Here is a 24,437-nt window from a genome sequence, read left to right on the forward strand (position 1 = left end):
TGCAGAATCCCGGCAGCGCCAATCTCAGCCTTTCATTCTTCCGAGGTCGATAAATGAGCAGCACACACTGTGGCTAGTAATAAGCAGCACTTGGATGCCTGGGGGGGGTTTGTAGAGCTATATACATGTACAATTATTATTATGTTGGCCAATAAACAGTTAACATGTACTGGTGGAAACCTTACCTCAAGTAAGACCACTTGATCATGGGTTGGGTTCACCTGGTGTTGGCAAGAAAAAAGAGGCCTCTGGTATATTTAGTTGCAGCATTTTGTGGTAGACAGAGGGTAGATCCTTTCTTTTTGTGCGATTTCTTCAACTCTTCAAATGAATGCTGCTTTCATGCTCTAGTGGCGACACCGCGACACCAGGCAACTTTTCTTGCACTCCTGTCTGGATGTAGAGTTTCATTTGGACATTTATCTCCTCTATCATCGTCTACAGCATACGTGACGCGACGCCAATGCTCGGGACCAAGTCTACTTTTGCAAGGGACAAAGATGTTCCTTTAAGGAGAAGCTCTGCTCAAACAGGCCACGCAAACCATGCATGTCGTAACACGCGTTCAATGGATATCGAAGTCACTGTACGCGGCCATGCGATGCTACAGAGACCTTTAACCAATTGTAGGCCGCCTTCTTTGTTCCTGTGTGCAACGCAGAAACACTGACCCTGTCGTTCAGAGAATGTGTATGTTCCGTCTGATTAGTGGTGTCCTTTTCCAATCAATTATGATGAAATCCTATAAGAATCCCGCTCTCCTGAGCTCATCACCAAAATGTTGTGTGGTCTTGATCCTTCATGCAAATATGACTCCAGCCAACTAAGTTCAACCTGAAGTGTTTTATTTAAGTTCATAGATATATAATAAGCCCACAGGACTGCATTGGCGACCTCCATCAGGCCTCCTGCTCTCAATTGTTTCGGTGGAAACCTCATCTCCTAGGGTTCAAGGGAGCCCTCACAGAGCTGGGTCGGTACACTGACAGCTTGTGTGTACACAATAGATAGCAGGGGGTTGAGTAGGGGTTTTGGGTAGGCACAGCGTGATAAGTGTAGCGTGTGAAGGCAGTGGAGGCAACTGAAAGTTGGTACAGGTAGCATGGGGCACACAGGCAGTTTACCAAACTAGCACATGTAATGCTGACTGAGCCATAATTGACCACAACAGGTAAAGACATGACAAATGCTCCTACATGGCTACACTGGCCTACATTGGTGAAGTCTGATGGAACATGTTTTTTTACTGTGGCATGGTATTTGTTTACTGGCAAAGTCAACAGGAGAATCTTCTTATATGGGAATACGGGCCTATACTGGTGCTGCCAGAATGGACATGTAGGTAGAAAGCCAGCATGAAAATGTTCTTATACTAGCATGTATTGTGGACAAAGGCATAATGACAATGTATTTGAAAATGCTCCTGTGCACTGTTTGCGACTTCCATCAGTCACTTGACTTTTTTTCATATGTTACCCTAAAAACGATTGAAAAGTGTGTCTCTTTTTAGAGTGTTTCAGAGAAAGTGTGCTGTAAAATCTGCCATATTATTAAACCATAATTCAAAATAATTCTCGGGGTGCGGTGTGCTTCTCCCAAAAACATCAGTGGTTCTTTCGGGCCACCTCGCTATACTCTTGGTTTTGCATGCATTTTCGTCGCATATTTTTACACCCCTCCAAATAAAACAAATCACCAGCGGCTGCTGCTCTGGGTGCCCACTTTGATAAAGGGGGGCTTCCTTGATTTCCCTGAGGACACACTTAAGTGAGGGTGGGATTAGATATGTAAAGTCACAACTGAGACCTGTGTCCTTTGCCTTCTCTATTGCAGATCTCCTAACCTTATCAGTAGATCTGCACTGTTGCATTAGAAGGTGGTAGCAGAGTGAATATGCCTCTAAGGTGCTAGGTATTGCTGCAAGCCATGCCCTTAGCATGACAAGCTGTGTGGGGTTGGGGCGGCTCCATGCTCTGTGCTGGGGAGCAGACGAAGCAGAACTGCAAAAAGTCTTAGGGCCTCATTACACGGTAGGCGCCGAACCATGGCGCTATTAGCGCCATGGTTCATGCCGGTAAAATACCGGCACCGCCTTGGTGGAAAGGGGAATTACCGCCCCATTCCAAGGTTTGCGGGGCGGTAATTCCCCCTTCCACCATTGCCCTTCCCCATTCCCATTTTTGCCCCATAGGGCATTATGGGAATGGGGAAGGCGCTAATTACGGCACCGCAAATTGCGGTACCGTAATTAGCTCCACTGGTCCCTTTGCGGGTTGGTTTTTAACGCCTGCAAAAAGCAGGCGTTAAATTCCCCAACCCGCAAAGGGACCTCGTAGTAAGGCGGTAAGGATTTACCGGTACCGGTTAAAATACCGGTAAACCCTTACCGCCTACCGTGTAATGAGGCCCTTAGTCCCAGTCCACGCAGAACCTGAACTAGTTGGTGCTACAAGCGCGGGCAGTTGGCTGTATTTAGGGCTAAGTTGCTGGGGGGATTCAAGCACTGTTTAGTGAACATTTGCAGGTATGCTACTGGCTATTAATGCCCTTTTGATGGGTCGTTGCCATGTCTATTAAAGTGCATTGTATGTCAACATTTCTACTACTGGTACATCTTAAAGACTCTTTTTACAAAACAAGGGCAGCCTGGATGAGAGGATTTAGGGTAGCAAACGGGACAGCGTTTCAGGAAAGGGCTGTCTTCAGATAGCAACAGGATTATTTGTAGAGCACACGTTCAACCACGAAGGGGGCATCTTGGCGCTATTTACAGATAACAGATGCTTATTATTACCCAACGTAGTGGTTCTCATTGTATCAACTGCAGAGGGCTGAGTGTACCTGCCGGGATTCAAACGTGATCAGGAGGTCAAACACAGGTCCATTTGTCCACTGAGCCACAGACCCGGCAATGATAACGCACTAAGTGGATGTATCTTATTTCTGGGTATTTCAGTTAGGCGGCCTCCCCTTCAGGGTTCTGCCCTTTCTATAACTTGGCATTTCATAGGGACAGGGTGGCACAGTGAGCAAAGATGGCAAGAACTAGTGAAATAAGCAAAAGCAATAGGAGTTAGTCTATGTGACACGCAATGACGTCATCTCTGGCACTGCACGAGCTGACCCCTGGAATGTTCAGCAGTGTTCACGGGCTCGATTCAGCATAGGTTGCATGGCATGCGCACTGATTCTGCCACTACCACTGGAAACATGTACAATTAGAATCTGGCGGTGACAGTCCAAATTCTGATTATACGATGCTATCGACCGGCAGTGACGTAACAAAATGTTGGGGAGGGACTAGAAGAAGACCTTGAGATGTCTATTAGGACATCTCTCATGCATGCCATCAATATCCATTTCATTCGGGAGGCGCAAGTCCAGAACGTGTTTCACCTCTGCATTCTGAGAGGTGCTGTGTTCGGTTTAAAATTGAGACATCTAGGACTCATGTCCCAGAATGCAAAGTAAAAACCAGGACCTGTTCACCGTCTCATGAATGAGATGGATAATGTTGGCACGTCTGGCGACTGGATGGAATGTTGAGAAGAAAAGCATAAGGGCACGTGCTCCCCTGCCCAAGAATGGTCTGGGCAGGGGAGAATTCTAGAAACATATCTGTTGGTAAAGAAAAAGAAAAAATAGAAGAAGGGAGAAAGAAGGATGACAGGGAGAAAGAGAAAATAAGCTCCCTGAGGGGCCGCGGGCCTTGAGCACCCTCCCCTCACTGTCATTGGACATTTGTTGAGTGGGCTGCATGAGCTGGGCGACCCGGCGTAGGAACTGTGGGGTTGTGCTCGTGCCTAGAGCAGCCCTGGCAGCCGCGCGGCCATGGCAACTGTCGGCCTGGCCAGGCCCGACCGACAAGACCAATGGAGAGAACCCTGCCAGTTCATTAGCGCGGACGGCCGGGGGGTGGGGGGAATAAGAAGACGCCCCCCCTTCTGGGACACAAGGGCCATGCAGTCCAGATGGAGCAGCGTGGCTCTGTCCTCGGTTCTCACCATTGAGCCAGTCGGGCAGGCTTTGCTTAAAGTGTCCTCCCGGGACTTGGATGTCAGGTGGTCTGGGGGTTAAGGGAGAGGAAGAGGAAGTCCACCCCACCCTGAGTGGGTGGGGCGTTGAAACACGCCCTGGGCCTCTGGAGCGGTCCAGGTGAAGTGAACCCCTGGTCTGCTGGAGCAGCCCTGGTGAAGAGAAGATTTGGGCCGATCCATCATCGCGGCCGAGGTGAAGGCAAATCCATAGCCACTCCGTCATGGATTATGGTCTACTCCATCGAATTTTTTGCATCGAGGGACATTTCAATCAAATTTTTTGCATGGAAAAAAATGTGCATCGAATGCAATGTTTTAATTTTTTTTAATGGGGCGTTTTTTGCCCGTTAAAACCCACCAAAAAAAAAGTATGCTTTACCCCTCAAAAACATGCACGCGATGCATATTGTTTCGATGCAAACCCCTCGATACAAATGCATTAGATGGATAGATTTTCAATGAAAATACTGGATACTCTCCATCATCACAGCCCGGGTGATGGCACATTGAATGCAGAGTGGGTGGGGCCATGCGTGCACTCTGGGCATGGTGGTGTCAACTGAGTTGTCCCCATATAAATAGGGAGGCGACCTGGTTTCAACATTGTGCCTCAGTTGTGGTGGTGACGTGGGTGGTCCCTCAGGCTATTGGGCTGCCCTCAAGAGGAAAGAGTGGCTGTGGGAATGGCCTTGAGTGTGGGGGCGCCACCCACGCTATGGGGCCACCCCAAAGACATCAACGGCAGCAGGTGCAGCAGTGATGGTTCTGCCCCTTCCTGGCACAGGGCCGCAGGGAAAACAGTGTGTGCCACAGGTGCAGCGAAGATGGCAGCCTCCCGAGCCCAGAAACTCACTAAGGATGCAAGCCAAGGATGGTGAGGAGCGGGGGCCCCATGCGGTGGACAGGGCTATCCAAGAAGATCAAGATGGGGTGGCAGACCCAGGACCACCAGCACAGACTCTTGCACTCCACCAGGACAGACCCTACAACATACTGAGAAGGGGTGGCTGACTGCAGCCATCTCTCTATGTAGCATATGTTTTGTATGTCATTGTTTGTTATTTGCATAGTTATGTTTATATATAAGTGTATGTTTATAGTTATAATGATGCGTATATAGTAATGTTAGTAGTTAAGTAGGGTATTGTATATAGTTATAACTATTAGGCATTGTAGTGTAGGGGGCATGCTAAGTATGGGATAGTGCAGAGCTTTTAGTACAGGGGTAGAGGGGATGAGGACCCTGGCATGAGGCAGAGGAGGAAAGTGTAGGCCTGCCTGATGCCACCTACGGGGAAGGACCACCGGCCGGGGGGCCCTGCTCTGGCCCCCATTACTGTGGGTGGTACCAGCTATAGAGCAGAGCAGGGGTCTGTTCCATCAGTCTGACCTTATGGGTCGCCCTGTGGCAGCGCTCAGGAAGGGTGGGCTGGGGGGCTGATCCCTTTATAGAAAGAATTCACGCCAGTGGGGCTTTTATAAGGCTAGAAATGTTCAATATGAAAGGTTAAGTGTTTTCTTTTTTTTTTTTTGTTTACAAATAAGGAGGACCCCTAAATGAACCCACCTTGGTGTGTGCGTCTTGTGACGGGTTAAGATAGGGGCTCTCAGAGTGTCGGCCATCTCCTGTTAACAGTGATTTTATTTTGAAGGTGCAGTGCTCCTCCCTATCCAGCTCCCCTGAGGGGTTTGGGGCAGTTGTGGTGCCCATGGGGACTGCCCCTGGTCTCGTGTGCGGCAAGTGGGAAATCAGGGGCTACACTGCCAAGGAGACAACTCAAAGTGGCAGTGACACACCCTGTGCATTGGGGTAGTTTTGACATGTTGCCCTGCCTTGCACTCAATGGCCTTGACTCTGGTGGCTGATATTTCTTTTTAAAGTGATAAAGCGAGGCATGCCAGCTTCACATAGGGCATCATTTACCGGGCAGAATCAATGCATTGCACCCACAGCTGTTGACGTGACAGGTCTGCAGACCCGTCATGTCAGCAGCTGCGGGTGTAATGCAAGGCAATAGGACTCTTATTCACAGATTAGCTGCCACTTGCCAGCCACTGTTATTCCCATTCTTGGGAAATGTATGTATATGACCCCCCTCTCCACAGCGGGGAGGGCGTCATATGCATACATTTCCCGCGTATGGGAATAACAGTGGCTGGCAAGTGGCAGCTAGTCTGTGAGACAGCGCCCTGCAGCGGCCTGCCCCAGCCTCCAGCATGCCTAATTGTGACTCCTGACTTGCTCGGTTCGAGCACAAATTGTGTCGGGACAACCCGCGTCCCTCAGAGCCACTCGGCAAACTGCGGGACTCAGTCCCCAATTACGGGACAATCACGCAAATTACAGGACAGTTGGCCACCCTAGCTTCACAGCAGCCCAGGCTGCAGACTTCTACCAGAAGGAGTCTGCAATCCGCGGCCCAGCCCCCAGCAGAATGAAGATGTTTAGGAGTGTGCCAGCAATTGAGAGCTCTTCATAACCAATGGAGCTCTGTATTGAAGCAAAGGGGGGCTGTGTCGACACCATTGAGAGGTGCGCCTTAACAACATGGTGGTGTGGTGAAACACCTAAGAGGCACGCGGGGTGTGAAAGAACTTAAGAGGTGTGCAGAAACCACTGTGCTGCGTAAACACAACAGGGAGGCGTGTGGAAACAAGAGGCGTTCAGCAAAAACTGAGACGCGACTATGGGGGCCCTACTGAGCTGGAGTGCTGAGACGGCATGAAGGTGAACTATGATCATTGGCAGGCCTAGTGCCTTAAGTGGGATGAGAAATCGAGGGGTGGCTCTAAAAATTCACTGCATGGGTATTGGGGGCGTGGCCTAAATAGTGCTGGGCGGGGCCTAGCAAATACCGTTGAATTCAAAATAAAATCCCATAAAGACATGGGACAAGATTGCCTGTTATGTATATCAATGTACACATTTTATAATCTGAGCCAAGCAAATAATGCTTAGCTGCCTAAAAAACACCGATATCAGACAGCTTGACAAATAACATGCATTACCCACTACTCAGCACACCAACAGCAAAACAAAAATGCATTTTTTTTTCTTTTGTCATGCTGGGCATTCAAACACGACCCCTGCCCATGAAGAGCCAGTGTCAGATTGCACTGTGCTGTTCGGTAAGTGCAGGGTTTTGTTTGTTTCATTGAATAGACAGCTTGCCCAATGAAGCCCCGCTATGGGCTTTACGTGGCAAGCAATCTATTGAATGAAATAAAGAAATCCGTCCTACGAAATGGCATAGCACTGTGCTATTTGGTAGGAGCTGGATTGTCTTTGCTTTCTTCATTACCCTGCTTGCCACATAAAGCACGTAACAGGCTTTCAATCAGTCCATTGAATGAAACAACCAAAGTCCACCATCTACCAAATCGTACAGTGGATGGGACACTTAGAGGCAGGTCATATTTATTTTTTTATTTATTTATTTAGACATGTATATAGCGCACTGAACCCGGAGGCATCTAGGAGCTTCAAATCCCGCCAGTGGTGTGGAAGTAAAATAAAAAAAGAGATTTCCAGTTGGAGCATAGGGAGCCCTGTCAGGGCCTGGCTCAACAGAAGTTTTATGAGATTGCCAGGGCTAAATCCCAGCTAGCCCCGGTTCACTTAAAGCCCTGGTCAGGCATGAGGAACCAATGGAGAGTTGTGTGCTGAAACTTAGGAGCGGTGTGCAGAAACAATGGAGAGACGTATGGCAACGCTTGAGAAGTCTGGGAAAACAACAGAGAGCTGTATGGAATTCCTGAAAAAAACATGTGAACAGCTTTTAAACTGGGTTCTGCTCTGGGCAAAGCACAGACACAGCATCCCACAGTGCCAATGGCGTTCATTCGAAGGGCTGGCTAATGATGGCCCATGCTGATCACTTCACAAGCTATGAACAATGGGCCACAGAATTCTATCAGCCATGCAAAACGTATGATACCTGAGGAACGGTTACCCTGACGTCTGAACCCCTTTCTCCATGTTGGGCAGTAGTTTAAAGTCAACGTAGGCTGCCAGCTGCAAACCGAGTCTGAAGCATGCACCGAGTCTGAAGCATGCACCGAGTCTAAAGCATTCACCGAATCTGAAGCATGCACCGAGTCTGAAGCATGCACCGAGTCTGAAGCATGCACCGAGTCTGAAGCATTCCTCGAGTCTGAATCATGCACCGAGTCGGAAGCATGCACCGAGTCTGAAGCATGCACCGAGTCTGAAGCATTCACCTAGTCTGAAGCATGCACCGAATCTGAAGCATGCATCGAGTCTGAAGCATGCACCGAGTCTAAAGCATTCACTGACTCTGAAGCATGCACCGAGTCTGAAGCATGCACCGAGTCTGAAGCATGCACCAAGTCTGAAGCATGCACCGAGTCTGAAGCATGCACCGAGTCTGAAGCATGCACCGAGTCTGAAGCATTCCTCGAGTCTGAAGCATTCCTCGAGTCTGAATCATGCACCGAGTCTGAAGCATTCCCCGAGTCTGAAGCATGCACCGAGTCTGAAGCATGCACCGAGTGTCACGAGATGACACCCTGAAAGGAGAGGCACAGAACACCCAGGAAGGGTTTCGGGTGGTTGTGCCGAAGTAAGGTGGACAGAATAGTACACACACAGCTGAAAGTAATGAGAACGAAGAGTAGTCAAGTGTAGCAAGGAATAAGAAACAACAGAATGGATTCCCTCTAGGGGTGTATGCAGATATAGGAAAAGAGTATTCCACGAACCTTAGGAAAAACTCTAACCTTCTGCACAGTTTGCTATAACAGAGGCCCACGCTGATTGCTCATGGCTTGGAGCAGCAGCTATGGGTGTCTGTAATGTAGAAACGAGACAAGGGAAGGGGCAGAGGTTGACTGATGGGAACCAACAGACAAGCTCTGTACAAAAGGGTCTACAAACAGTACAAGAGAAGATACTTACAGACAAATCCAGGAAAAGAAGGTTGATAGCAAACTAGCAGAAGGAAATGAAGGGAAAGTCGTGTAACAGGATTGGATAGCAGAGGACAGTACGGAACAAGGTTGAGAGCTCAGAGGAGCAGGAAAGCAATGAGCAAGCCCACAGGAGCAGGGCTGTAAGGTAGAGAGCCCAGAGGGAAAGGGCTTAGGGCAGCAGAGTAAAGCAGGCTGCACGGCACGGAACCCAGAAGGGCCGGGCAGCAAGGAGTGGGCCCTGAGGAGCAGGGCCGCTGACCGTAAAAGATTGCAGAGGACTGTAGAGGGCTGCTAGGCCGAGAACCCAGCGGAAAAAGGTAGGTAGTAAGCAGCGGAGCGTGATCAGCTGCAAAGTAGGAAGCCCAGAGGACAAGGGCTGTAGGCAGCGCCGGAGTGAGGCAGGCTGCAGAGCAGGGAGCCCAGAGGACAAGGGCTGTAGGCAGCTGGAGTGAGGCAGGCTGCAGAGCAGGGAGCCCAGAGGACAAGGGCTGTAGGCAGCTGGAGTGAGGCAGGCTGTAGAGCAGGGAGCCCAGAGGACAAGGGCTGTAGCTGGAAAGCAGCAGAGCGTGATCAGCTGCAATGTGGAGAGCCCGGCAGGGCAAGGGCGGAGGCTGGAAGGCAGCAGAGCGTGATCGGCTGCAATGTAGAGAGCCCGGCAGGGCAAGGGCGGAGGCTGGAAGGCAGCAGAGCGTGATCGGCTGCAATGTAGAGAGCCCGGCAGGGCACTGGATCCAAAGCCAGAGAAAGGAGGAACCGCAAACAAGATCTGTAGCTCAGAGCAACAAGGTGCCGGGAAGACTCCTAATCCAAGAGACTGAGCTCCTGCAGGCAGCGGCATTTATACCGCCCAACTCAGCACAGAGGTAGGCTAATTGGTTGCATCTGGCTAAGCACACCTGTAGACAATCGGCCACCTCCCTCTCTGTTCCTGAGCTGGTGGAAGCAGAGGAGGTCCCTAGGGCTTCTGGGGATTGTAGTTCCGAAGATGGCGAATAGGAATGGCTAGGAAAAGATGGTTATAGCCAAGTGCATTGTGGTAAGTGTAGTTAAAGCCTTGCAAATGGGAAATAAGGTCCATATTGTTCGTAAATGTATGCGCCCATGGCGCAGGCATGACACTGAGTCTGAAGCATTCACCTAGTCTGAAGCATGCACCGAATCTGAAGCATGCATCGAGTCTGAAGCATTCACCCAGTCTGAAGCATGCACCGCGTCTGAAGCATTCACCGAGTCTGAAGCATGCACCAAGTCTGAAGCATGCATCGAGTCTGAAGCATTCACCCAGTCTGAAGCATGCACCGCGTCTGAAGCATTCACCGAGTCTGAAGCATGCACCAAGTCTGAAGCATGCACCAAGTCTGAAGCATGGACCGAGCCCGAAGCATTCACTGACTCTGAAGCATGCACCGAGTCTGAAGCATGCACTGAATCAAAGCATGCACCGAGTCTGAAGCATTCACCGAGTCTGAAACATGCACCGAGTCTGAAGCATGCACCGAGTCTGAAGAATTCACCAAGCCTGAAGTATGCACCGAATCTGAAGCATGCACCGAGTCTGAAGCATTCACCCAGTCTGAAGCATGCACCGCGTCTGAAGCATTCACCGAGTCTGAAGCATGCACCGAGTCTGAAGCATGCACCGAGTCTGAAGCATGCACTTGGCCTCACATCGCCTGCGTTTTTTATGATGAAGCAACAAAAAAAAGAAATATTGACTCTTGAGCTTTTTAAATGAGAGTAAACGTATAAGGCTGGTGCAGGTATTCCCGGTGCATTTTTTATAAAAAAAAACGTTTAAAGGCGTATGTAGCAGTTTTCTAAATGTATCATAAACAAATAATCAGGATGAAGAGATCCGATAGAAAAACAAAATGGTGCTGTGTGTGTGTATTTATTTTGCAAGCACACACAAGTTATGGGTGGCTCAACAATTTACTTTACATTTCTTTAGATAAGCACGAAAGATGAAGGAAAAAACGGACAAAGTGGGTCATACAGTGGTAACACATATGGGTGTCGACCTCAGGAGTGTTGAGGTCAAAACCTGATTGGGATACGTGTTTCCTTCCAGATGGAGGGGGTATGAGAACCCACTGGTACAGGAAAAACACGAGCCTGAGACTTGGGATGGTCCAAGGCGTGGTTTACAAAAAGTGCACACAACAATCTTTACATATAACATATACGAGGGGGTGGTACCGTTGTGTCACGTGGATCGACACAGGGTGTGTTTCAGCCAAAAAAGGGCTTGATTGGAGCCTGTCTTTATGCTGGCCTGCGTCAGGAAGGGCACCTGTGGCGGTGCTGTCCGTAGTATCTGTGGGTAGAACAGAGCTGTAAGGATCTCAAGTGGTCATTTACTAAGTACTAAAGGTATTCAATACAGGCCAAATGGTGCCTGGGTGATACATCACATGGTGTATCCAGAGAACAGCTTACCTACTACTGTGGTAGCAGAGGGTTGCTGTCGGGTAATCCTATGAAAATGCTGGATTGCCTGTGCGGCACTGGCACTGGGTGGGTCGGCTGTGGTTTCCTCGGGGCCGAAGTATCTCAGAGTCTCACGGGACCGGGATGGGCCAAAGATTTACCCATGTCTGGGAGGAGAGCAGAAAAACAGGTGTATAGTAACCCATGGTAGTAGTAGTAGATGGGTATAACAGTGGTGATGATCCGAGAGTGCTGGATGGTGTTGGTGACCGGCACTGAGTCGGAGGCAGATGGAAGCCGTGTTACACCATTTTGGAATTTACTGTGCATGCTCATGGAGTCTTAAAACATGGTGAAGAACCCCCCCTAGTGTGGCGGACTAGCACGGGGATGCAGCACATAGCTGGTGTTTAGATGAAAGACCGAATAGGTGGTCGCTCTCAGGAGACCGAGTGCTGGTGTGAGCTCGGTGGTGGTGCCTAGAGTAATGAGATTATATTTGCATTATATAACTGGAGTGTGGTGCACTCGTGGTACATCTCGACTGCTATCCAGTCTTAGGGAAACTGTAGAAGTTATTAACCTAAGTTAAAAAAACAACTAAACTGGGAAACCATCAGTTTGAAAAAAAACGTATTTTTTAAAACTCGAGTTGTAAAAAGCCGCAAAATCATGGCGGCTGCTAGCAAGTGAGCAAGCACCCCGGTGAGCTGGGAGTTGGTGCCTCATGTGAGACCAGTTATTGCATCATGAGTGGAAAACGGGGTTCTCGTGGTGCTGATTGTTTCCCAGTTTAGTTGTTTTTTTAACTTAGGTTAATAACTTCTACCGTTTCCCTAGGACTGGATAGCAGTCGAGATGTCCCACGAGTGCACCACACTCCAATTATATAATGCAAATATAATCTCATTACTCTAGGCACCACCACCAAGCTCACACCAGCACTCGGTCTCCTGAGAGCGACCACCTATTCAGTCTTTCTTCTAAACACCAGCTATGTGCTGCATCCCCGTGCTAGTCCGCCACACTAGGGGGCGTTCTTCACCATTTTTTAAGACTCTATGAGCACGCACAGTAAATTCCAACACGGTGTAACACGGCTTCCATCTGTCTCCGACTCAGTGCCGGTCACCAACACAATCCAGCACTCTCGGATCATCACCACTGTTATACCCATCTACTACTACTACCATGGGTTACTATACACCTGTTTTTCTGCTCTCCTCCCAGACATGGGTAAATCTTTGGCCCAAAACGGTCCCGTGAGACTCTGAGATACGTCGGCCCCGAGGAAACCACAGCCGACCCACCCAGTGCCAGTGCCGCACAGGCAATCCAGCATTTTCATAGGATTACCCGACAGCAACCCTCTGCTACCACAGTAGTAGGTAAGCTGTTCTCTGGATACACCATGTGATGTATCACCCAGGCACCAGTTGGCCTGTATTGAATACCTTTAGTACTTAGTAAATGACCACTCGAGATCCTTACAGCTCTGTTCTACCCACAGATACTACGGACAGCACTGCCACAGGTGCCCTTCCTGACGAAGGCCAGCATAAAGACAGGCTCCAATCAAGCCCTTTTTTGGCCGAAACACACCCTGTGTCGATCCACGTGACACAACTGTACCACCCCCTCGTATATGTAAAGATTGTTGTGTGCACTTTTTGTAAACCACGCCTTGGACCATCCGAAGTCTCAGGCTTGTGTTTGTCCTGTACCAGTGGGTTCTCATACCCCCTCCATCTGTAAGGAAACACGTATCCCAATCAGGTTTTGACCTCAACACTCCTGAGGTCGACACCCATATGTGTTACCACTGTATGACCCACTTTGTCTGTTTTTTCCTTCATCTTTCGTGCTTATCGAAAGAAATGTAAAGTAAATTGTTGAGCCACCCATATTTTTTGTGTGATTGCAAAATAAATACACACACAGCACTATTTTGTTTTTCTATCGGATCTCTTCATCCTGATTATTTGTTTATGATACATATACCCACCTGGGTAAATCAGGACCCCGCCAGGTGCCCTATAGTTTATACTGCAGTTTTCTAAATGTACACTTGTTAGCCCCCATAGGCTAACGAGACAACATTCACATGTTTCAGCTGACAAGAAGGTTTAATCTTAGACCCTTACTGACTTCAAATTAGACTTTCCATGACAGGTGATTTCAATAGCATACTTTTCTCTAGATCCCAAAGCTTGATGAAAACTGCAAGCTTCCCACTACCCACGAGTGAGAAAGCAGAGACTACCCACGAGTGAGAAGCAGAGACTAACATTGCTAGTTTTCTAACATCTTCAACAGGTCTCATTTTTAGTTTGAGCTATTAGATGGTGCTAAAGCGCCACCTATAGGTCGAAACTATTGCATTAGTGTGGCGCTAGAGAGAAATGGCATATGAGGAAGGGCACAAACATTGTAGGTGTTGTTTGGTTATTTATACACCCATTGACTGCCCAATGCCATTCCCACCCACGTTATGTCCTCCCTGCACCAAAACACATCCTCCTGGAATCTGTTTGAGCACGCTTTATCAAGCCTTGCCATCGAACGTTGTGCTCAGAGTGCCTGCCAGTGTTATTTCAAAGCAGTCCAGTCCTCTAACAGTGAATGGCTAAATTGGAGCTGTAAAAGTGCTACCGGTGCAATAAAGTTGTCTTAACAAGGTCTGCATTCAGCCACTCTGATAGCACTATATGTGTAATTCACTGAAATCCTTTTAAAAATAAACATTGACAAAGCCAACCGCTTTGCTATGATATGATATGGCATTTCGAACATGCCTATAGACAAGAGTTTCAAGGCGTGACGAGGCAAGGGAGGGGGAACAGAGGGAGGACAGAGACAACGATCTTATTAGGCCAAGTGACATTGAGATCCCACACATGTTAGTATTAAGCATTTGCCAGACACTGCTGTTACATGTCCAGGTACTCGCACAATTTTGCTGCTGTAGCCGATGGCCTGATAATACCACTATGGCAGTGCATGGCAAATGCCTTTCCCATGCCTTCACAAAAGCCCAAACTGTTGGGATGTCAGTGCTTGTATCACTTACCATGGAAAGGAAAACTCCTTCTGTTACAAACTTGCAATTGAGAAGAGTGGGCCAGCTCTCTTGAGTCTACTTCACTTTTTAAGACGAATAATACGTTGGCTATGAAAAGTTTGCGCAGAGTCGCGCAACTGAGGGCCCGAAGACCACTTACCGTTATCGCTGTTGTCGTCCACCAGAATTATCTCTTTTAGTAGATGAGAAGGGGTGTGGTTGACGACACTGTGCACAGATCGCAGGATGACGGAGAGCGCCTCGTTGACGAAAATGAAAACCACTGCAATCTGGGGGAGATCGTCAGGGTAGGCCATCTGTTTGCACCTGGGGGGGATAAATGACAACAGTGTAAATGGGCTTTCACTTGATACATAGGAGGACAGATGAAATGCGTGCAGGGCCCGGAGACCAGAAATGCGACAACCAGAGTTCAATGAATATATTATAAGATGGCCCAGCCTGCAAGGAAATTAGTGGATTACATATGACCCCTGGGAATGCTTTCCGGGTAGAAGAGAAGCCAACTGAATTGATATTGCACAATTTCAGCTCTCTTCCCAGAGTTTGAACTCAAGAGATTGTGTGGGTTCAAAGTAGTGAACAATGTCGCCCGAATGGTCATATCATAACCCAGAAGATGCTGCGCGTTACAGATAAAAAGAACGATAAACCCATCTGAAAAGGAGGGTAGATATATCATCTCTGGAGAAGAAGCAACCTACCTGCCCAACAAAGGCACATCCATCCACGACAGACTAGCCTCTTCCCACTGAGTTATAAAACATGGTAGTAGGGTGTACGGTGCGTAGAGATCGGCTAGTGTCTACCACTGTCACATACAAACACGGAAGAAAAGACAACTTCAGACAACTCTGAAGGATTATAAACTTGGGTATGATTTATTGTCACATTATTAGAATTGTTCTTTTATAACACGCCACAGATGGGTTTCCAAGGGCAGGATGGGGGATTCGAACCTGGGTTGCTTCCAAGACAAACACATTGCCCCTGAGCTATCCCTCTCACATATGAGCAAGCTTGTTGTCCTGGTGAAGGCCACAAGGGAACTGATGAGTATAGTTTAGAGATATTTGGTCGAAACTTTGACATTTCAGATAAATGTTCAGAGACAACTTGAGGCTCAAGATGAGGATTTCAATTCAATCATTTCTGTTTTGACCAGATGACAAATTATTAAATCAATATTAACGAGGATTTATATGATATAAGTGTGAGATATTGAATAGTCTTGAGAGTTCTGGTAGCCACCTAGTGGACTACTAGTCATGCATGAGGTGTGTGATTGTTCGGTTGCTGTTTATAGGATGAGTGATTATTTATACTAAAGTCATTTCTTAAAAATAAAATGAAAAATGAAAATATTTTCAGGTTTAATAGTTGTGCCCTCAACTATCATCTTTAGATGTGTTAGTGGCTGACATGAATTATAACAACATATCATTTACTGGATATGTGATACAGAGATAGGAGAGTAATCACTCCTGGTTTCTGTTCTCAAAATGATTCAGAAAAAATTAAAGGGCGGTAGATTAAATGAACATTACTGAACAGATCATGTTGTTAAAGATGGCATTGCTGACCGAGCAGTCCATGAAGAGTCATCCTTTGTGTGATAACAGGAACATGCGTTTGACACATATGTGGTATTGCAGTGTATTGCAGCCATTTACATAGCGTCATTTGCCAATTTTATGGAATCAATGCGCTTTGTAACGTAATGTTACGAAGAGTTTAGGCCTAACAGGAACAAGAGTCTGACACGTATGCTGCAGTGTATTGTAGTCGTCCTTTATATAGCGCCATTTCCCCATTTGTATGGCCTCAATGAGCTTTGTTATGTAATGTTACAAAGATTTGATACCAAACCAAATCAACACTCGGGTGGTCCCAGATCGCCGTGGCTTGTCTAGCAATTGTCAGTGCTGTTTTACGTTTCAGAACCACAAGGGTGTCGGGAAATCGTCCAGTCTGCCGATTTGCTTCTGAACTAGAGTTTGGTTGCCCAGGTAGCAAGTGCTTGCTAGTTAAAACCACTGAATAAGTTAGGACTCAATGGGACTCATTACGAGGCTGGCGGCCGCGGAATGAACGGTGCTGGTAAGGTACCTGCACCGTTCAATCCGGGCCGCCACATTACGAGTTTGCTCGCGGGTGACGGTATGCACGTCTGGGCCGGACCAGATGAGCATACCGCACCCCGCGAGCAGAGCAGGATGCTAACAACGGACACGTCATTAACGGGTCAGTTTTTAGCATCCTCCCTATTCCCATTGAGCCCTATGGGGGCTAGAATGGGAATGGGTATGTACCGGGTCCGGGTCCCGAGAAAAAGAACGGCATGGCTACCTCCAAACTCATAATGAGGCCCAATTTCAGTGGCAGCCTACGGGAGAACCAGTCTGACCCAATAGTGGCATTGCCCCACCCGCATAAACTAACCTCCAATATTGAGTCTCCTTTTTCCACTGCATTTGAGGTGAACACAATGGGGAAGGGACATTGGAGTCCACAACGCTATAAGGATTTTTTGGTCTAGTTTCGCAGTATACGTCGACTTGTCAAACCACTGAATAGTATATTCCAGTTAGGTGTTCATGATCCCCACAATTAGGAGAACAACTTGCATGCAGAATGTTTGACTATGTTGTGAGATTTCTAAAAACCCGGAAAATATCCTGACAGTAGTCTCTGGAGATACCGTTGGTTGCCTTTTCCAGGGCTAGCTGCTTCACCACCGCACAACCCATCACGCTGCCTCTTTGGCAGACAGGCAACTTTGCCTGCTCTCTATGTGTGTGGTCGTCCATTGGGAATTGAGGGCCTGTCTCTCATTATTGCAAAATTGGAAGGAAAAACCTAATCACCTGGCAGCTCTCTTCACCTAGAACTCGGGGGTGCTAATCACCTCAATAATTGTCCGCGCACATCCCTGAGCCGGTAATGACACGTCCGGAAGTGGCTCTCCAGGCAGCCTGACCCCGCCCGATCCCTCGGCTCTACACAATAATGGCTCATTGGAGGCTCGGAGCCATTAATGGCCTTGGGGTGGTCGCCCAATTGCGGGTCGCCTTTGACCTTATTGCATTCACAATCCCTATGAGTTGGGAAGATGTAAAGTGGAGAGTAATAGGCCGGCGGCGGCAGGCCCTGAATGGCGGTACTTGTGCCTGATTGCGGCGGGTAACCATGGCAGTCTGTTCGGAGATGGCATGAATTATACAGCAAGGATGAGCACAAAAAAAAGAGACCATTAAAACTTAAAGTTCTGGGAACAGGAAAGGAAACGAAACTTCAACGGTAAAAAGTGAGCTCTGTGCCCTTTCTAGGTACCTCTGTCTAGACGAGAAAGTTCAGGGATTTGCATAGTTTTTATTTTTATTTTTATTTTTTTAAATGTTTTATTATTACTCAAATATATACAATTTCACTTCCATTTCCATTTAAACCCAATATAAAATATAACAAAAAGACAAAATATCACACACCGAAGAAGGGAAAAAAATAAACAATTCTAAAAGATTAAAAATATAAAAACGGTTTTCTAACAATACGATTCTCTCTAAAGTTTTGGTTACAGTTAATTGCTATGAAATAAACCTCTAGGCCTTATTATTAGACCGTATTAGCATTAACATTTACATTTAAGTCTCCTTCTAGGAATCTTACTAAAGCTAAAATCAAGGAGGTTCTTTTTCCACCTAAAATCACACCCTCGCTTATTCAGGAGCTATAGACGGTTCGCCTTGTCAAGAAACCTCCTCAAATGCAGGGACCTCAAGTCAACTCTGTTCAAAATAGCAGAAGGTGCTGTAGTGTCTCACTAGCCTCCTTCTCTGCGCACAACCTACAGGCCACATCGCTTTCACCATCCGACATCCTACAGGCCAAAACTTCCCTTGTTGGAAACAAATTCAATCGAAAATGCAAAAATGGATTGTGATAATAACTACTGGGGAGCTTAGTCAGGTACTTGAGCGACACGTTATACGCTCCAAGTTCATGATTAAAAATGTAGTACAACTTGTATTGTTTTTTTTGTTGGACTCCGACCTCCATAACTTTGTTTTTACAGCCACCACGTTAACAATTAATACCTCATACGTTATGTTTCTCCAAAATATTTCAGCAAGCAGATCGCCATTCATTAAGTGCCAAGGACGAGTGTGCGCGTCCTTTTTGCATAGACTTGCATAATAGCCTGACAATGGAGCCACTCTGGAATACTGATGGGGCATCCTCCACTATACATTTACGATATAAGGATAGCATTTTCGAGACTACCATAGCATACAACAACAACAGCCCCAATTCATGTCGAATAACCTGTACTGGGAATCCCCTAGGTAGAGAGAGCACAGGACTCCCGTAGGTAGCGAGAGCACGGGACTCACATAGGTAGCGAGAGCACAGGACTCCACTAGGTAGCGAGAGCACGGGAGCACGGGACTCACGTAGGTAGCCAGAGTACGCGACTCCCGTAGGTAGCGAGAGAACGTTTTTCCAGAATATGCTTTCTAAAACCGCCCATATTCTAAATGAAAGAACAAGTGAATTTATCTTTTTCTGAGAAGTGGTTTAAGAAACATGGCAGTTAGAATCACTCACCTGCTGGTTCCCTCTATCACGCAAGGAATCCATTACCTTCCACCTCATCTAAATACCACCTCACCGGAGTGAATCTTTCATGGCACACATCTCCAACTTACTCTCCTCTGCCAAATTAGCACATTCTAATAATGTCTTTCTCTGGGATTCTAACGTCCCTAAATCACACACTGACAACCACACTCAAAACACGCTTTTCACACTAACCGCTTCCATGGACTTAAACAAATCGTGCTCTCCCCACCGCACAACAAAGGAAACCCACTAGACTTGGTCTTCACATCATCCCCCTACATCGCATGTGCACACCCTATCCCAGTTGACTTGTATGACCATGCCGCCTTCCCATTATCAGTCACCCACTTGACTAGGGCCCACAAAGGTCAAGGTAGATGGCCCCTCACTCAACAACGCTCTTTCAAAACCTTTCCGGTCAATGAACAAAAAGAAAAATGTTCAGACTTCCCCACCACAGGGAACGCATCAGGCCTCCTGGAATCATGCAGCAACTCTGCTATGAAACTGATGGACACCCACGCCCTCAAAAATCCAGCCGGGCTAAGAGCACACCATCCGCCCCATGGTACACCCCTGAGCTAGCCTAAACCAAACGTTCAATCAGAACCATAGAGAAACAGTGGTATAAAAACCATAACCCGGGATACCTCACCAACCCCAAATCTCTCCTTGCAAACCATAGGATTCTGATTACTCAGGTCAAAACTATTAGTACTCCACCACAATTGCGGCAGTCCCTAACAGGAGCAAAGCCCTCTTTGAAGTAGTAGAAAAGTTGAGCCAAACCCTCACTCGAACACGAGGTACCAGCAACTCAGGAAAAATGCAATGGAATCAACATATCTTTAATGGAAAAAATAGACAAAATCCAAGAGACCATCGAATCAATCTCACAGCATTTGCCTCCCCTGTGCCCCGGCATGCACAATACCCCTCTGGACCAAATTCTCCCATATCTCCCCTGGATATCCTAAAAATGATTGACTCCCTCAAACCTACTTTTACTCTGAAGATATAATCCCACCTCCATCATGAAACAATTGACGGGGCCGGCACTCAATGAGCTCCTCAGCATCATCAATGCCTCCCTCGCATAAGGATCATTCCCGGACATCCTCAAGACTGGTGTCATGCAACCACTTTTGAAATAACCAACCATAGATCCAGACGACCTGGCCAACAAGAGGCCCATTACGAACCTCCCGTTTATTGGAAAAATCTTGGGAAAAGTAGTTGCTTCACAACTACTGGCCAGAATCGATCAACTCCAACTCCTAAATTACTTTCAGTCAAGATTTTGCCCCATGTGTAGCAGTGAGACAGCCACCATCCAGATGCTGGATAATGCCCTCCAAATCATCGATAAGGGTGACTCATGTGTCCTCGTCCTTCTTGATCTCTCAGCTACATTCGACACTATTGACAACCGCATCCTTTTCTCCCTCCTTTCTGACGAGATGGGATTCTGTCCAGATGAACTTGTTGCTTTCTAACCACCTCCAGGTCTCCTGAAGAGTCCCCCCATCCTGTCACCAATCCTGTTTAACCTTTACATGGAGCCTCTATGTACTCTCCTCAAAGATCCAAATGTAGCCATCCACCAATATGCGGATGATACTCAGTTGTACATGAGAGTAAATAGCGTGCCGAGCATGATAAGTCTCTGCAATTACCCACCCCTCATCCAGACCTGGATGTCAACTGCCTACCTCAAACTAAACCCATTCAAGACTGAATTGTGCTCATGGTCCGCCCGCAAAAAACAACTTGTCCAACAATGGCTCCTAGAAGGATTTGATCCACAACTCTTATACTCAGCAAAATGCTTCAGCTTCACCAGAAACACATAGGCAAGAAGGACCAACTAGCCAAGCTCAGAATCTCTACCATTTGAAAAATCAAACCCTTCATCCCACCGCAAGACTTCTGGACAGTAGTGAAAGCCCTGGCGGCCTCACACATCAGTGGGGGAAATGCTCTCCTAACAAGGCTTCCAGCTGTTCACTTGGCTCCCCTAAAAGCAGTCCTCCTTGCTGCAGCACGTCTTATTATGGGAGCATGGACATTTGACCAAATCACCCCCATCCTACGCAAACTACTTTGGCTTTTACTCCAAGCCAGGACACTGTTCAAGACTGCATGTATCATCTACAAAGCAGTCATGAGTAACACACCAGCGTACCTGGTGCCTAAGCTCCACATATCAAGTGGCACACACTTCGTGCAGCAAATCGACCAACCGGGTTGAATCACAACTCGTCCGCAAAGAGAGGACCCGCAAACAATCCTTTGATTGTCATTCACCCACCCTCTGGAACTTGATCCCGATGTCGGCTCAGAAGTGCCCCTCCCCCCAATCCTGTAAGTTTGCAAATATCAAAACATGCCTCTTTCAACAACACCTGACCAAGGACTAATTCCAATGGACACACATATTGATGCACTGACCTCCCAGTACTGTGCATCTGATAAAAGATGCCAGTCCAATACAGCGCTCCGATGCTCTCGAGATAGATCTGCCCTTTAAACAATAAATATATAAATAACTACATTGCAGAGTGTGGCCTGCAGTCAAAGGTCTGAGCATTAAGCACCTTGCAATGCACGCTTAATGCTTAATTATTATAGCGCTTAGAAACATGATAAATCCAACATGAAGTGCCATATAAAACGCCATGTTAACTGACTTGCTGAAGTGTGATAAAAAGTCATTGCACCCAGCCATAGACAGCCATAACATTGATGAGAGGTGATATGACAGTCTCCAACCAAGTATTACTGCTACATTGTAACAAAGGTCATCCGCTAAGTGGAGTGTTACAGCGTTAGAGGGTGATATTGCTGTAGTGCTCTCTCTCCATTTCTCTCTCTTTTTCCTTGTGCTGACTTTACCTCTGTGTTACTCATTTTTTAGCTCTTTTTCTCAGTGGACAAGAGTCGCGTTGTCAAGTGTACATTTGCGAGCGCCACACTAGTCTTTCCTGAGAGCAGTGCGACCAGAAGAAAAACACAGATATCTTGAAAAGGGGTGCTGTGTTTTTTATGTTTTAAATCAAAGAGCATTTTGAAACATAAGAATGACCACACATCTGTATGGCTGAAACATATGTTAATGACAAAGGGTTATATGCTTAATTAATACCCGGGCGAGGGACAATCAGATTGTTACATGCAAGTTGATTGGCCCTCACTGGGGCTTTACCTGACCGGGAATCCCTCGCCCAGGATTCCTTTCCTTTGTTCCCAGCAGGAGGCGTGGCAACCCCTCAGCCAATAAGGAGGCTCGAAACAGGGCAATCCCCGCTCCGAGCCTCCACACGGCTGGAGACTGCCATCCTCCCCTGCCGGGGATTCAGGTAAGTGTTTTCTCTCTCTCCCCCCACCCCACCCTCCAAACAATGCCCTCCGTACTTCCCAACCCCACTAACCTTCTTAGTCCTTTTTCTCGAGCGAACGCGCTGGGAACGCTCCCGATGGCCGCCATGGAAAGGAAAAACAGGCTCCGGTGGCCATCATTTTTTACTTTTTTTTCTGTTCCGAAACCCTGCAGCGTATTGGAACACAAAAACAATGCTATTAGCACCCGGTCTTGCGGGCCGGGGTACTAATAGCAATAATCCCCTCGCTGCGGGGGCATTACCGAGTCAGGTAATGCTCCAGGACCTTCGTTAAGGCCCTCGCTTTGCTCGGGCCAGTAACTATGGTCCCCAGGGCATTACCTGACTCGGTAATGGCCCCGTGGCGAGGGGCTTATTGCTTAAATAACGACAAATTGGTAATGGTGCTCATTTCATTTTTCTAAACGCTCCACTTAACACTAAAGTGTTTGTAACCGTGAGCATATTAATTCAGACAGCATTCAGCACGATCTAGCACAGTGTTAAAAGATGGGGATCAGAGGGGAAGCCAGGTTTCAGTGTATATGGGCATGTGTGCATGGCCGACTTTAATGCTTACCAATTCCTAGAGAGTTATACATATAAGATTAAGTAGCGGCATGAAGAAAAAGAGTGAACACTGTTTTTTCAATGTTAATAGATTTAATGCCTTTCAAAATGTACTTACTCTGTAGTGTTTCTGCAAATAGAATTGTATGTGCCCGGTTATATCTCTGCTTATAAATACATATGCCTGGTGTCAATGCCGCAATTAACTAACATGTTATTGTAAGAGACTGGAAAACGTTTCCTTCAGCAATTCTTTGTAAGGTGAAATTGAGAAAAACGAATAAAGGCAGAGTAAAAGAGGAAGGCTAATGGAATTCTCAAGACATAAACACTGAACATAGGAAACAAGTCCCTTCTCCATACCAAAGGTTACACAGCACTTTACACAGGAAAATGAAAATATGTTTTTCACTGTAACTTTCGTTCTCATTGTTAAAATAATTGCTGAATTACATGTGTTTGTTGCATTGTGATTTCCATAGAGCCAGAACAATTTTTGGGCATCCTATCTCAAAATGGACACTTTAGATTTGAAAGATTGTGGGTACCCCTTATTGTGAGATTGTGCACATTGAAAACAGTTTAAAAAAAAATAGGTCAACCGCGCTGGAGATGTTATATTTAATTAAAACATCTGTATATCTCTACTTGCACGGTAGAGCCAAAGGGACAAAAAATGAAGAGAACGTACACACTCCCACACACTCACACACAACACACACACACGGGCACACATGCACACATGCATATATACACACACGCAACACACACAGGCACACACACTCATGCACACACTCACACAGACATAAAGACACACACACACACACTTGCAAAAAGCATACACACACCACACACAGGCACACACACTCATGCACACACTCACACAGACATAAACACACACACACACACTCGCAAACACACACACTCACACAAGCGTGCATCCCCCCACCTCATTCCCACTCCCTCCACTAAAGCATGTCCGACAACACAAAGTTCAAAGCAACACACTAACATCATTGCATTCAAAACAATACACTCAAAAATATCCACTTGAAGTAATACTAGTCATGTAGAGCAGACAGTGCAGCCAAGCCCACGTCATGAGCACAACATTCATGATCAACAACAATGTGCTCAAACCAATATGCAAAACACAATAGACTCAAAACAATACACTCAAAACACTTTGAAGAATATGCTTTGATTAACAAGTGCAGTTTTCAATTTAGCACAATAGCCATGGACAACAAGACACAAGCCCACCCCATGAGCACAACATGACCACAATGTTATGCTCAAAACAATACACTCAACACAATAAACTCAACACAATAAACTGGAAAGAAAACATTCGGAACAACTCACATAAATGAACATCCACAG

The 24,437-nt window shown here is 46.9% G+C and overlaps 1 protein-coding gene across 1 annotated transcript in view; it reads right to left on the bottom strand.

The window, feature by feature from the left end:
- The window catches only part of GALNT9 (polypeptide N-acetylgalactosaminyltransferase 9), a 1,283,051-nt gene that overhangs the window by 890,534 nt on the left and 368,080 nt on the right, over positions 1-24,437 (bottom strand). Inside the window, exon 3 of the mRNA XM_069619988.1 lies at positions 14,621-14,787. Coding sequence (XP_069476089.1) covers positions 14,621-14,787 — 167 coding nt within the window. The remainder of the gene's footprint in view (positions 1-14,620; positions 14,788-24,437) is intronic.

This window comes from Ambystoma mexicanum, chromosome 10 (assembly GCF_040938575.1).
Source record: "Ambystoma mexicanum isolate Mex_15411 chromosome 10, UKY_AmexF1_1, whole genome shotgun sequence".
Taxonomy (NCBI): domain Eukaryota; kingdom Metazoa; phylum Chordata; class Amphibia; order Caudata; family Ambystomatidae; genus Ambystoma; species Ambystoma mexicanum.